General features: G+C 42.3%; 1 protein-coding gene and 1 pseudogene across 1 annotated transcript in view; one reads left to right on the top strand and one right to left on the bottom strand.

The window, feature by feature from the left end:
* Mcmbp (minichromosome maintenance complex binding protein) overlaps positions 1-15,863 on the top strand; it is a 43,619-nt gene that overhangs the window by 1,848 nt on the left and 25,908 nt on the right. Inside the window, exons 2-4 of the mRNA XM_021196534.2 lie at positions 13,809-13,894; positions 14,801-14,941; positions 15,036-15,077. Of these exons, the coding sequence (XP_021052193.1) occupies positions 13,809-13,894; positions 14,801-14,941; positions 15,036-15,077 (269 nt within the window). The remainder of the gene's footprint in view (positions 1-13,808; positions 13,895-14,800; positions 14,942-15,035; positions 15,078-15,863) is intronic.
* LOC115062783 lies at positions 5,081-5,170 on the bottom strand (annotated as a pseudogene).

Raw genomic sequence — 15,863 nt, 5'->3', positions numbered from 1 at the left:
TCCTTCCTTCCTTCCTTCCTTCCTTCCTTCCTTCCTTCCTTCCTTCCACTCACTCTGTAGACCAGGCTGGCCTCGAATTCAGAAATCCGCCTGCCTCTGCCTCCCGAGCGCTGGGATTAAAGGCGTGCGCCACCACGCCCGGCAAGGGTGGTTTTCAGAGGGTATATGTAAGCTGCTACCTGTGAATCTATCATTTGGAAGGCAGAACCCTTCACTAAGTGCTAGTAATTGAAGTTCAAAATATTGGACCTAATAACTGGCGAGTCAAGACTAATAATGATTCCCAAATGTCAAGCCAGGGTTCAGTTCTGTACTGGGTGAAAGTGCAAATGTGTAGATAAATTTTTAGGAAAAAATCTCTCCATAGTTAAAGGTTTGGGACTTAAAGGGTTAAGTTCCAATTACCGATACCAGAATTCCTTACCCTTTACTATGAGGCAGGTCCCTAGCCCTAGCTGGCTTGGCCCTCATGGAAGTCTTCCTGTCTCATCCTTTGGAGTGTTCATGTGCCACCTTACCCAGCCAGAATCTCAGTTTATGAGAAATATTCCACTACCCTGGTCTTGCTGAAGGAAAGAAGTGGTTTTGAATGTTGTTGTCATATTTTGTTCTGTAAGTGTGATCCTAAGGCACACATCTCTTTGAAGTACAGGAAAAGATGGAATTTGATTATAAATACTGCAGTATTTTATAAATCTTGTAGAGTGTTTTGGAAAGGTCATTGCTCCCCTCTGAATGACTCTTCAGGAGAGAAGTGTAATCTGCTCTGCTGTATTTCTGCTGTGCTTTCCTGTCGCTGTGATTACATTGGGTACCTTAAAGTTGGAGACTGTTTGGTCTGTGTTTGGTTTCGTACTGGGGATTGAACCCAGTACAGGCAGACAAATAGTCCACCACTGAAGCTGGTCTTCCAGCACTTGCCTCTGTCCTTGTGTATCAGCTTTAGATACTAGTTATCTCTTGACCCTGTCCAGAAATCTTCATCTCTAGCACTGCTGTCATAGCCCAGGATCTTGTAGTAGTCACATTTTAGATTTCTGCAACAGCCTCCGTGTCTCCCTTTCACTTTCTGTGCCAGAACCAGTGGCTTCCGGTTGGTTCTAGAGACTTCCCCCCTTGGATTTTAATTTCATTAATATCCCCCAGGTTGCCCTTGAATTCTCCATTTTTCTACCTCAGCCTCTGGGAGATTACAAACAAACCTCATTGCACTCCTGTTGACCTGAGTATATTATGACCTTAGTATCTGACCCACACCCCCTTTCCTCCTCTGGTACCCTGTACCTGCACCCTGTATAGCTCTGTACGCTGTATAGCTCCGGCTGCTCTTGAGCATTCGTCTCCAAATTCCGGGATTACAGGCATGCACCAGCTCTTCTGGCTTTTTTTTTTTTTTTAAAGATTTGTTTATTTTATGTATATGAGTGTACAGTTGTGAGCCTTCATGTGGTTGTTGGGAATTGAATTTTTTTTAGGACCTCTGCTCACTCCGGTCAACCCCTCTCACTCAGTCCCTGCTCTCTCCTGCCCAAAGATTTATTTATTATTATAAATAAGTACACTGTAGCTGTCTTCAGACACACCAGAAGAAGGTGTCAGATCTCATTATAGGTGGTTGTGAGCCACCATGTGGTTGCTGGGATTTGTACTCAGGATCTTTGAAAGAACAGTCAGTGCTCTTACCTGCTGAGCCATCTTGCCAGCCCGCTCTTTTGGCTTTTATCTGTATGTCTTCTGAGGTGTTTTTATATCTGCTTGTGTGTTTCTCTGAGGATATATGTACATGGACAGGTGCTCTTGGATACCAGAAGTTACAGCAGTTGTAAGCAGTGTTCTGTGGGTGCTAGGATACACTTTTTACTCTAGTTTTCTTCTTCTTCATTTGTTTACTTGTTTTGTTGAGACAGTGTTTTGTGTAGCTCAGGTTGGCCACCAGTTCACTAATCAAAGATGCCTCTGCTTTCCAAGTGCTGGGATCACATCCATGTGTCCCTGTGCTTCCCCTCACCACATATTAACAACTTGGGTTAATACCCACTTTTTTCCTCCTCCTCCTCCTCCTCCTCCTCCTCCTCCTCCTCCTCCTCTCTTCTAATTCTTTCAGCGCTGAGAACCAAACCCAGTGCTTTGTGCTTGCTAGGCAAGTGCTCTACCGCTGAGCTAAATCCCCAACTCCATACCCACTTTGAGACCAGCTCTTGTCATTTTACCCAGGCTGGCATCCACCTCCTGCGTTCAAGTAACCCTCCTTTTGCTTCTAAGTAGCTGGGACTAAAAGCATAGGCCACTAATCCTACCCATAACAACACACACATGCATGTGCATCCGGACCAGCGGACAGCGCGTGGGAATCACTCTGTGCCCTGTGATCCCACTGATCATCAGGCTTGGCATCGAGTGCTCTCTCCTCCCTCACTTGGAGACAACTGCCACACAACTGCTTGTCATTCCAGGCTGCTTGTAACTGACTGCCTCTTTGCTTTAGATGTTTCAGTTTTGACTTAGTTTGGTTCCTTGGTTCATTCTAATGGATGAGGCTGGCAAGCGTGTGAAAGGCGAAGTGTAAGTCTAATCACTAGTGTTTTCCCAAGTTCAAAGCAGTGATAAGATCAGTAGAAGCCGGGCATGGTGGCACACGCCTTTACTCACAGCACTCGGGAGGCAGAGGCAGGCGGATTTCTGAGTTCGAGGCCAGCCTGGTCTACAAAGTGAGTTCCAGGACAGTCAGGGCTATACAGAGAAACCCTGTCTCGAAAAAACCAACCAACCAACCAAACAAACAAAAATCAGTAGAAGCTGCTCTGATCTTGTCTACCATCCCGCTCTTGATAAACACTAAAGACTAATTTATGATAAGGCTGGAGCCCAAGGAAAGGGCCTGGGTATTTTGAGGAACAGAGTAGAATCGAGTCCTAGGACTAAGAAGCAAGAGGATGTGCACGGCTCTCTGTTGACACTCAGCTTTGTGTATTAACTTGCTGTTTTTCTCTTCCATATCACTCAGTTGTTCTCAGTTGCGGCCCACACTTACCTCATCCCAAATTCTAGGGATAGAGGAGCTACTTGGCCCAGGGTAGACTCCATTGCCAGCTCATGATTCTAGCTCTGATTGGTATGAGGGTTGTGTAGGACAGCTATGGCTATTGAGGCATGCCCTGACAGTGGAGGTCTGAATTGAACAGCCATGGCAAAATGTGTGAGTATTTAAGTTATAAATAAACACTAACATGTGGTTAAAGGCCAATACAGATCTGTTAAGTAAGTTATCGTATGTTCTCCCATTGAATGAAGCTCCTCTTATTTGATTTTTTTTTAAGGTGGGATCTCACTCTGTAGACCAGGCTGGCCTCAAACTCATATCCAAATCCGCCTGCCTCCGCCTCCCGAGTGCGGGGATTAAAGCTATGAACTGAACCTTTTCAACTGTTCCTACTTTCCGGTGGTTTGTGTGTGGCTTTTAAAAGTGGCATAACATCTTTAATTCAGATATAATTCACATAAAACTTATAATTTAGAGTTGGGCAGTGGTAGCACATGCCTTTGATTCTAGCACTTGGGAGGCAGAGGCAGGCAGATTTCTGAGTTCGAGGCAGAACTCTGAGTTCTAGTCTACAGAGTGAGTTCCAGGACAGCCAGGGCTACACAGAGAAGCCCTGTCTTGAAAAATCCCCAAAAAACAAGCAACAACAACAACAAAAACCTTACAATTTAGGAATGTATATTCCTAAAAGAGGTTGAGGCAGGAGGATTGAGTTCAAGGCCTGCCTGGGCAACTAATGAAAATCTATCTCAAAATAACAAGAAGCCCGGTAATATAGCTGAGTGTTGTTGGGTATCATACGGTGGAGCTTTAAGTTTAATAACTACTAAATTATATAAATAAATATTCAATGATCTTTAGTATTTTTAAGTTACATTTAGTGTGAGAGAGAGAATGAATGAAAGCCCAGATCATGTGTGGAGGTCAGAGGACAACTTGTAGGAACTGTTCTTTTCCTTCTACTATGTGGGTCCCTAGAGGTCAGACTCAGGTCTTCAGGCTAGTCAGCAAACAACCTTAACCACACAGCCATCTCTCTAGTCATGTTTGTTTGTTTGTTTGTTTGTTTGGGTTTTCCATTTATTTTGTTTTTGGTATTTTATAGTGGACACTACCATTATTATTTCCATCATCCTTGAAAGAAACCCCAAAAGCTATTAGCACTCATCCCCCCCAACACACTCTAGTGCTCTAGTGACTGCCACCCTAAACCTGTTGTATGTAAGGAGTCATATGACATGAGGCCTTTGGGGCTGCTTTCTTTCATTTAGTATATTGTCAGGCATCAGCCATATTGCAATGTGGCTGAAAATGATATTCCTCTGTGTGTAGTTGTAAATATTCTGCTTAGGGACTGGTGACTGGATGCTCTTCCAGAAGACCCAGTTGGATTCCCAGCACCCACGTGGCGGTTCACACCTGTCTGTAACTGTAGTTCCTGGAGATACGATGCCATCCTTTGGCCTCCACAACACTAGACACACACGTGGTGCACAGACGTACCTGCAAGCAAGACACCCCTATACATAAAAAACTAAAAAATAATTTTTAAGAATTATGATTTTTCATTCATGCCTTCATGGCCTCTGTGGTTTCCTGCCTTGAGTCTCTGCTCTTACTTCCTGAATGATGGACTGCACCCAGTAAGATGAGGTAAATAAACCCTTTCTTCCCCAAGTGGCTTTTGGTCACAGGGTTTTATCACAGCAGAAGAAACCTAACCAACACACACACATTCTGATTTCTCCAGATCTTTTCTGGGGAATTTCTTTTTCTTTTTTTTTTTTTTAAAGATTTATTTATTTATTATATGTAAGTACACTGTAGCTGTCTTCAGACACTCCAGAAGAGGGCGTCAGATCTTGTTACGCATGGTTATGAGCCACCATGTGGTTGCTGGGATTTGAACTCTGGACTTTCAGAAGAGCAGTCAGGTCTCTTACCCACTGAGCCATCTCACCAGCTCCTGAATTTCTTTTTTATAATAGCCATTTGGGTGGGAGTGAGGTTGTACGCTGCTGGGATTTTTTTTTTTTTTCTTTAAATATGGAACACTTAACAAATTTGCGTTGTCATCCTTCTACAGGGGCTGTGCTGATCTCTATATTGTTCCAGTTTTAGTGTGTGTACTTCTGGGATCTTATTTTAATTTCACTAATAACAAATAATATCTTGTATATTGGCATTTGGGTATTCTCTTTAAAGAAATGTCTGTTGAAAATATATGTGTAATGTTGCATGCCTGTGAGCTCAGCACTTGGAAGGTGACAGGAGAAAGTTTGATTTGCTGCAGGTTGGTCTGAGGCCAGCCAGAACCACATAACATAGTGAGTGCATTCCTAGACCATCTGTTCAAGTCCTTTGCAGACAGTGAGTGGGGAGGCAGTTTTCATGTGCTCCAGGCTGTATTCATGCTGAACAACCACTCTAGCTGATGAGCTACGTCCCAGACAATTTCTTTTTTAAACCAGATATCATAAATTCTTGGCCAGCCCCAGACTTACTATGTAGGCCAGGCATTTTGTTTTGTAGACAGGGTTTCTCTGTGTAAACAGCTCTGGTTGTCCTGGAACTTGCTTTGTAGACCAGACTGGCCTTGAACTCATAAGAGGTCCATTTGTCTCTGCCTTCCAATGCTAAAATTAAAGACGTGTGTCACTACTTTAGGCAAAGGTTTTAGTTATCTTTTTTTCTTGTTCAATTGTGGAAATGCTTTCTTCTCTTTCTGGTCCACAAGCATAGCCAAGGATTGAACCGAGGTCTGTGTGCTTGGTACAGGGAATTTTCCCCCCTCAGCAATGTGGCTATTAATTTTTAATTTTGATAAAGCTTCATTTATTTTCCTTTTTTAAAATTTTTGGGTGTCTATGTATTTGCCCATTCTGTTGTATTTTTTTTGTTGTTTTGTTTTTTAATATAGTGTGAGGTAGGGAAGTCATTCTTTTGCATATAACTGTCCAGCTTTCCCAGTCTAATTTGTTGAAGAGACTGTCTTTTCCTTATTATAGTTTTGGCACATTTGTTAAAAACCAGTTGATGGTAAAGTGTGTTTTATTTCATTTCCACTCGGTCTGTATGATCTCTCTCCATGCCAGAACTGTAGTAGTCTTGACTGCTACGACTTTTTACTGTTTTATTGTGGAGGATGGTGTGTGTGTGTGTCTGTCTGTCTGTCTGTCTGTCTGTCTGTCTGTCTATCTGTCTGTCTGACTGCATACATACAGAACAGACATCAAAGGATGATTGAGGTATCCTGCTCTATCAAGTCATTCTTTGTCTTACTCTCTTGAGGCAGGGTCTCTCACTAGACCCACAGTTTGGCAGCTTTGGCTAGGGGAGCCTGGCTAACCAGTTCCTAGAATCTGCCTGTCTTCACCCCAACTGCTGGGATTATAGACTCCCATGGCTATACCTAACTTTTATATTTGTGTGCTTATATTTGCATTTTAGTCCTGGCTTACCAGTCTGGGTCAGCGGGAGTCCCTATTTCAAAAGACAGCTCTCAAAAAATTATACCCAATGTCCTATGGGTTCATACACATATACCTGGAATCCACACAAGAGGTGGAAGCAGGAAGACCACCAATTTCAAGGCCAGCCTGGGCTATATAGTGAGGCTCTATTTTTAAGTAAGCAAAAGCTTGGGTGAGAGAGGGTTGGGACTGAAGGAAGGCAGTAGCTTCATATGGAGCATATGCTCACCGCGTTTGAGACCTAGATGCTGTCTCCAGCATTTTGGGAAGAGGCAGCCAAACATCAACTATTATTGTTTATAACCTAGCACACTATTATTCTAAACCCTGTTTGCTTTTACAATCATTTGAGACTCTCAATTTTAATTTTAATTTTGTTGCTCTTACATTTGTTTTTTGAGCAATTTATTTAGAATTCTTTTTTACGTTCACAGGAAAATTGAGTGAAAGGTAAAGATTTTTTATGTAACATCTCCACTTCCTCCAAATGGTAATGTTTCATCCCAGAGAAGTATATTTGTCACAGTTAGGAAATCCTTATCGAGTTGAGGTGTCTCAGTGTGCTTGCTAACCCATGTCTAAAGGTGGAAGAGTACAGAGTTGTCCTCTGGACCCGACTAGAGTCACAGTAACTACATGGGAACTGTTTTTTTTTTTTTTTTTTTTTTTACATGGGAACTGTAACTGTAACCAGATCCATGGGTTCCCTCTTCTGACCTCTGTCAGCTCCCACATGGTATGTATATGTATATTCGGGTATCACATTTCCATATAAAATAACATGAATGATTATTTAAAAAGTTGTCCTATGACTTCTGTTCACAAGGCCCTGCCCCAACTGTATATATTTTTTAAACAAATAGGCATTCACATGTTATCCAGAGTCCATAGTATGCATTGCTAGGGTAGTGTGATAGGAATATATTTAGCTTGGTGGCAGACTGACAGACTGGGTTCTGCTCTCCAGCAGCAGTGAATGGAAACTGCTGTGTTAACAACTCTTACTGCCAAGGCAGAGCACTCTGGGCTGATTTGCATCCCAGGGTTGCCTTTTTGGCTTGTTAGGTTTGGTTTGCTTTTCCTTATGTTTTTTTGGGTTTGGTTTTACACAGGGTTTCTCTGTGTGGCACTGGTTATTCTGGAACTCACAGAGTTCCTTCCTCGTCTCCTAATGATACAATTAAAGGTGTAAGCCATCACCAATGGCCAGGATTTGTTTTCTTTAAAGATCAGTTTGGACACTTTCTCATCTGCATGTAGTGTGGTTAGTATTCTGTCTGTATTTTCACCCCTCTGTAATGGGGTGTGTGTATGTGTTTTGTCTGTTTGTGTTTCCTTTTTTTTTTTTTTTTTTTTTTTTTTTTTTTTTTTTTTTTTTTTGACAGTTTCCTTCATGTAACAGAAAAGTAGTTAAGTCTAGCTTATTATTTTCTTTTGTGAAGTGTGTCTTTGATATTTTATTTAAACATTTTTAGCCAAACATGTGGGTTTTCTTCTGTGTGATACTCTGAGTTTTATAATGTTGCTTTTGCTTGTTTACTTCTGTGATCGATTTTAAGTTGATTTTGTGACAGATTGGAGGTAATTTGCAGGGTTACTCATTTGTTCTGATACTGTTTCGTGCAGTTCTTTCTCCATTGTTTATTGAACATTGCTATATTGCTTTTGTTCCTTTGAAAGTTCAGGTGGCTACATCAATGTTGATAAGCTTATAGGCTATTTATTTTGTTCCATAAATCTGTTCTTTTGCCAATACTATGCTTGAGGTTTTTTGTTTGTTTGTTTNTTTGTTTGTTTTGTTGTTGTTTTGAGACAGGGTTTCTCTGTATAACCCTGGTTGTCCTGGAACTCACTCTGTAGACTAGGCTGGCCTCAAACTCAGAGATCTGCCTGCCTCTGCCTCCTTCGTGCTGGGATTAAAGGCGTGCGCCACCACTGCCTGACGTGTGTTTGTTCTTTGAGACTGAGTATTATGTGGTACAAACTGGCCTTGATCTTATTAACAGCCAAGGGTGGCCTTGAATTTGATCCTCCTCCCTCTGCCTAGTGCTATGATTAAAGGTGTGTACCACCATTCCTTGTTTTATGAAACACTGGGAATCAAACCCAGGACTTCATGAATGTTAGGCAAGTAGCCCTCCACCAGAGCCATGTCCCCAACACCTATGATTTTGCTTGGAGTTTTTTCCCTCTTGAATGGCTTCCTAGAAATTTTGTCTTATTTTCATTCTCTCCCTACCCCTCTCCCTCTCTCTTCGTCTCTTCCTCTCGCTCTCCCCCTCCCCATCTTGTCTCCCCTTACCCCCAACCCTTTCTAGTCTTAGGTAGCCCAGGCTGGCTTTGAACTCCTTTTGCTTCTGCCTTTTATCTCCTAGGTACTAGGATTATGAATGTGAACTGCCCCACCCAGGAATTTGTGTTTTAATATTAGTCATTTGTGTTGGTGTTTTCATTTTCCATTCCTTGATGCTTGCCCTTAGTTTTTATTGCTTTTCTATCTGCATATGTTGATTAGTAGATTATTCTGTCTGTTTTTTCTTGGTATTTGATAGACATGTTCAAAGTTATTTTTCTTTAAACCCCACTTTAGTATTCCACAAACACTAATTTACACAGATTAATCTGTAATCCATCGGGGAAAATTTGGAACTATCCTCAAACTCCTAAAGGTGAATCAGTAGTGTGGTTTATTTGGGGAAGGAGGTTCATGGTAAGGAACTTGTGGTTTCAGGACTTTCTGTTTTTCTTTTCCTACACATTCCTTATGGGAAAAGAGCATAATGATACATCGGATTTTCATTGAGTTTTCCTAAATACTGAAACATAGGCATTTTGGGAATCTGTCATACTCTTTAAGAAGGCTCTGTTTGCACTGCTAAGCAAGGGAGAATGTCCTTTTCCCCAAGCTGTAAAAGTCAGATATTTTGTCCTGGCCCCAGGCTTCAAGAATAATGACTCTGAGACTCAAATATATTTACAAATGCCTTGGTTATAAGCTTTGGCTGTTCCCCAATTCGATCATAACTTAGTATCTCATTTATTCTGATCTTAAATTCTGCCACATGGCTGGTTACTTCTGCTCAGCTCCCGTGCTTCTGACCTCCTCTATGTTCCTGGGCCAATCCTCCTGCTCCTGGCTCTCTCCCAGAATCCTCTCTGTCCATCTTCTATTTCCTGCCTCAGTTACAGGTCAATCAGCTTTAACTGACAGGTGTTGAATCCATTCAGTACACAAGAGATTTTCTCTACACCAATCACAGATGGTCAGCCTCAAAAATAATACCTATAAGCAACAGTAAATGGACTCAATAGATTGTATTTATGTACCTATTGACACACATAAACACATATAAACAATGATAGTTAGAGAATAAAAAGTCATAAATTTGAAAGAGAGTTGACTGAGGGGGGTAACAGGACATGGGTGATGGATGGAGAGAATGATGTAATATTGTGTGTGTTGATTGCTTGTTTGTTTTTTGAGATAGGGTTTCTTGGTTGGAACTTATTCTGTAGACCAGGCTAGCCTTCAACCTGTAGATGGATCCACCTGCCTTTGCCTCCCGAGTCCTGGGATTAAAGGTGTACTCACTATTGCTTGGACAGCCCCAAGTTTTAAAATAGTTTTTAAAGCTGTCCCGAGAAGAAAGGAAGATACACATGGCTCTGCAGTAGGTCTTTTCATAAGAAGGTATGACATGCATGCACCAACTGCAGAGCTTCAACCCGCCTGCAGACACAACAAGCTGAAGTATGGGGCAAGTGTGCAGCCATAGCTGCAGGACTTGCTGCTTCAAGTGATTGGATAATTAGTAGATCTCTGAGTCCCAGCCACACAGGCTCATTTAGTATGTTCACCTCCCTGCCCCAGAACATGCACTGTCCAAGCACATGTGGAACCTGGGCCAAGATAAATTATTCAGAGTTATGAACAAGTATCAGCAGACTTCAGAGAAGGGAAGTCATTGTGTGTGTTCTGTCTGTAATAAGAGAGGATCGGAAATCCGAAAGATGACAGAAAAATTCAGACTTGTAGAACACTTATAAACACAGTAGATCAAAAAGAAGTCCCTATGAAACTTAAAATTATTCCCAGCTACACAAAAATGGAAATGTAAGAACATCCTCTAGCCGGGCAGTGGTGGCACAAGCCTTTAATCCCAGCACTCGGGAGGCAGAGGCAGTGAGATTTCTGAGTTCGAGGCCAGCCTCCTCTACAAAGAGAGTTCCAGGACAGCCAGTGCTATACAGAGAAACTCTGTCTCGGAAAAAACAAAAAGAAAAAAGAAAAAGAAAACAGCAAAGCAGTGAAGCACTTGACAGTCATGTACTACAGACCACCTTGAAGCTCACTCGTATGTGAAGGTGTCTTAAACTTTCTAACAACTTTCTATTACGCTGCAGGAAGTTACTGCGCATTGCAGGCAGTGTGCATGTGGTGGTCAGAGCAGCTTCTGGCCCTGGGCTCTCTTCCTCCTCAAGGGACTGAACTCTGATCCTTTGGAGCATTCATCTCTGCTCAGTGGCCATGAGCTTGAACATTCCCATCCTCCTGCCTCCATCTCCTGGGTGTAGGCATGCGCCACTGCACCTAGTTTGTGCAGATAGACACCACCAACTGAACTACGTGTGCAGCCCCCGCTTTGCTTTTTCTTTGAGTGTGATTAGAGATTTGTGTGTATGTGGAGGGGGTGTAATTGAGGATTGAACTATTGAACTAAATTTTTTTTTTTTTTTGGTTTTTCAAGACAGGGTTTCTCTGTATAACCCTGGCTGTCCTGGAACTCACTCTGTAGACCAGGCTGGCCTTGAACTCAGAAATCCGCCTGCCTCTACCTCCCAAGTGCTGGGATTAAAGGCATGTGCCACCATGCCTAGCAGCGGCTTCTAAATTCTTAATCTTTTATCAAAAGCAAAACTGATAAACCTCTAAGCTAGGCTAGCAAAGAAAAAAGAAGACGAATTACCCTACCAGGAATAAGGAGGTAATACCACTGTGGACAGGTAAACCAGAAGACTGGGTACATATTTTCAGTAATTTATGTAACTTCCCGTTCCAGCCGTAACTTACACCACACAATGGCTTGAAACAATATAGATTCATTACTTTACAGCTCTAGAGGCCAGAAGTGTGACGTGTATCACTGGAGTAAAAATCAAGTTGTCCGCAGGATTTGCATTCCCATCTGGAGGTTCTAAGAACAAATCTAATTCCTTATCTTTTCTGAGCTTGAAAGAGTCAGGCTGTCAAACTGGGAAACAGTTCAGTTAGTAAACTTCATGGCTTGCAAGCATGTTAACCTGAGTTCAGTCCCCAGAATTTACATATAAAAGCTCAGCGGGAGGTGCGTGCCCTTGATCCCAGCACTAGGGAGGTGGAAATAGGCAAATCTCTGTAGTTGGTTGGCTAGCCAGCCTGCCTACTTGGCAAGTGCCAGGTCAGGGAGAGATCCTTTCCAAAAAATCAGTGGACAGTTCCTAACAATATCCTAGGTTGTTCTTTGTTCATTGTGCACGAACGCAAGTGCACACACGCACATGCACATACACACATATGAACATATACCCCTGCTCCAATAACCAACAAATTGAACTATTTTCCTATCATTCACACTTGGTTTGTCATGGGTTCCTAGTGTGTGGTCTGGGCTACTCTGGAACTCAGGTGCCTCCTACCTTACCTTGACCCTTAGATCTTCACACATTTTCTTCTCCGTCTTCTTTCCACAGTGAACCCTCCTTGATTATTTCCTTGTTTTAAGGTTACTAGTTTTTGGCTTAGTTATGGGAAGGAAGCCCCTCCAGGGCATTCCTTGTACCATAATCACAAACTAATCAACTTGCCTTCCCTCCAGCCTCCCCCATAATGTCTTTATGAACTGGCCTGGTTTAGTTCCCATACTAAGTGGACCCATCCTGTTTATTCCTTCTGTGTGGTTACGTCTTCCTTAGCAAAATCTTTCCAGGGGCTATTGCTGTTACTCTTAACTTTTTTTTTCCTTCTTCTTTTATTTATTTTTTAATCAAAGAACACAGGATAATCCAATGGTGAAGGATGTTCTTTGAAGCATGCCTAAACATTTATATGCAAAAAATAGAAATCTCAACCTAAACCTCATACTTAACATAGAAACTAATTCAGTTGGTTGTAGATCTAAGACCAAAACATGAAGTATGGCACCAAGGCTTGTTTTGTTATTCATTTAAAAAAATTGAATTAATTAATTAATGCATATAAATGCAGGTAGTGCACATGTGGGAATCAGTTCTCTCCTTCCACCATGTGGATCCTGTGGGTTTAACTATAGTGCTCAAGCTTGGTCTAGCTAAGGGAAAAATGTTTGGACGTTCTGCTAAAGCAGGATTTTTGTGAGTGTTTCCGACAGGTTCAGCTATATCACAGTTAGAAACACATTCCCCTTATTCGCCATCTACTTAAAGCAGCCATGTGATAAACACGAAGGCTTGTAGGCATGTAAGCTGGGGGTTCAGTCCACAAGAATCTGTTCTGTGGGTTACTCCCTCTTTGGTCTTCCTTTCCATCTCCTGTAAGTTTCCCCTGCATGTTGTTTCTTCATTGTGAGGGCAAGATAATACTATATGTGTAGTGGAGAACTGGCTGCCACTTGGGTGATGAGCCTCTCTGATAAGAGAGTGACAGACATACTGTCTCTATATGTAGCACTAGAAGGCTAGACCATCTCTTACATAGCAGTATAATTGGTGTTGAAGGACAGAATTATAGTTTAAACTTTTTTTTTCTGTTTTGTATTTATTTTGTTTGAGATGGCTCATGTAGCCCAGGCTCCTATATAGCTGAAGAACCCTGAACTTCTGATTCTTCTGACAGGCCTGATGACTGACCTGAGTTAGACCCCAAGAACCAACTCCTGCAAGTTGTTCTCTGGCCTCCTTGCCCATGTGTGTGCACATACACGCTAAACAAATAAACAGATGAGGTTTAAAGTCTCCACTTTACATTTCATGGTATATTACTATATGTAAAAGTACTTTGAGCTAAGTGCTGTATATACTGAGCTTTTGCTGCTCTGTTTAGGTGAACCACATACTGTCCCACAGGTGTTGGCTCTCAGTGGTTAGCAGCCTGGGTTTCAGAGCCCAGTGCCCAGCAGCCTGGGTTTGTGGTGCCCAGGGCCCAGCAGGGAAACCCCTTGAATAACTGTGAGTGTCCCAGCTGCACATTTACTTGTATTAACTATTCAGCTTACGTATTGCTGACCTGAACACAATCTGTTGGACTATGTTGTGCTTTGATGACCATATTTCTCTTTCAGCACAAAATGGAGTTAATCCTGACTGGGAGAAGAAAGTTATTGAATACTTCAAGGAAAAGCTGAAGGAAAATAATGCTCCTAAATGGGTGAGCTTACTGCTGTTGTGTGAGTTGGCTGGCTATAGTTTCTCTCAGCAGGGTAGACCACGTGACTAGAAGTAGAGAAGTGAGTGCATACAGACTTTGGTCTGTGAAAATAAAGGGGCTTTGGTCTGATGCTTCTGTGTTATGCCTCTAGATGGCAGCAAATGACTGTTCTGCAGAGTAAATTGTGATTCTAAGAGTGGTTGTCACCTTTGTTTTGTTCCTTCCGAATTGGCATGTGTGAATGTTCAGAGGAACTCATCAAAGCATATGCTTTTCTGTTGGCTGCAAGGGTTCAGCAGTCCCTATGACAGTTGATCAATATGGGGGCTTAGGAGGCCGACATGGGAGGATTGGGGTGAATTTGGGGCTAGCCTGGGCTACTAGTGCATTTCAACCATGCTGAACTACAAAGTGATACTGTCTCAAAAGAAAGCAAACAAGGGGGCTGGAGAAATGGCTCAGTTGTTAAGAACACTGGCTGCTCTTTCAGAGGTCTTAAGTTAAATGTCCAACAACTACCTGGCTATTCACAACCATCTATGATGAGATCTAATGTCCTCTCTGGCACATGGAGTATTCATGTACATATACATGTACATACATAAATCTTTAAAGAAAGAAAACAAAACAAAAACAAGAAAACAAAACTGAACCAAAAGAAGGCAGTCAGGGAGGTATTACACATACTATGGATGCTTTTAGAAGGAAAGGCGTCATGCTAGAGTCAAGTGTTGTCACACGAGCTTGGAAGAATTCAGAGGAGAGTTCTTCCTCCCCAGCAGATGTTACGTTGAGCAGTGAGCGCACACAGCTGCATAGGGCTCAGTTTTGAAGATGTGTCTGCTTAACATTTTAAAATGTTCCAGACAACAGCTTTGCTGATTTGCTTGCCTGTTTTCTCCGAAGGTACCATCACTGAATGAAGTCCCCCTTCATTATCTGAAGCCCAACAGCTTTGTCAAGTTTCGTTGCATGATTCAGGATATGTTTGACCCTGAGTTTTACATGGGAGTTTATGAAACAGTTAACCAGAACACAAAAGCACGAGTATGTATTGCTTTCTCCTTGAACCATGCTATCTGTAATTTGTAATATTAATCACATTTATACAATACTTCTTTGTTCTTCATTTTGGTCATAGGTTCTTCATTTTGGAAAATACAGAGATGTAGCAGAATGTGGGGTATGTATCCTTTATGGTATCTGAGGCTGTTTTGTGTGTGTGTGTGTGTGTGTGTGTGTGTGTGTGTGTGTGTGTGGTTTTTTGTTTTCGAGACAGGGTTTCTCTGTGTAGCCCTGGCTGTCCTGGAACTCACTTTGTAAACCAGGCTGGCCTCAAACTCAGAAATCTGCCTGCCTCTGCCTCCCGAGCACTGGGATCAAAGGCGTGCGCCACCAAACCTGGCTCAGTGATTGTTTCTTTAAACAACAGTGAAAACTTAGCTTAGACTTAGACTTAGCACTTTCTCAACTAGATAAACATTTGCTTGCTTGTTTTGTAAAGCAGAAGGCATGCACCAGGAGGCCTGAGGACTTTCCTGTGGATCCCATGGCTTAACTGGAGGCCATCAGGATTGACAGGAAGTACCTTTGCTGGCTGAACTACCTTATCACTCCTTCGGTCAAATACACTTAAACCCCACTCTGGTTTTCCAGGGAAGGTTGCTGGGAGTGAGTGGGTATCAGAGATAAAGGAGCTACCATTGACCACTTCCTCCGACTTGAGAATCTGCCCTTTTGGAGTGAGGGCCTCACTGTGTAGCCTGACTGGCCTGATGGGAACTTGTATCTGTCCTGCTTTTACCGACCAGTTGTTGGGATTACACGTGTTTTACTATCACGCTTGACTTTACATATGGATTTTAAAACAAAGTTTTCATTGGCAGGAGGAAATAATGAAAACATTCTTGTGTGCGTTAGTGATAGGGAAATGTCATGTAGCTGCGAAAGGGGTGGCCACTCTACTGCG

Source organism: Mus pahari, chromosome 1, assembly GCF_900095145.1.
Source record: "Mus pahari chromosome 1, PAHARI_EIJ_v1.1, whole genome shotgun sequence".
Lineage (NCBI taxonomy): Eukaryota > Metazoa > Chordata > Mammalia > Rodentia > Muridae > Mus > Mus pahari.
The sequence above is the reverse complement of the archived record's forward strand: the minus strand, read 5'-3'. Positions and strand labels throughout refer to the sequence as shown.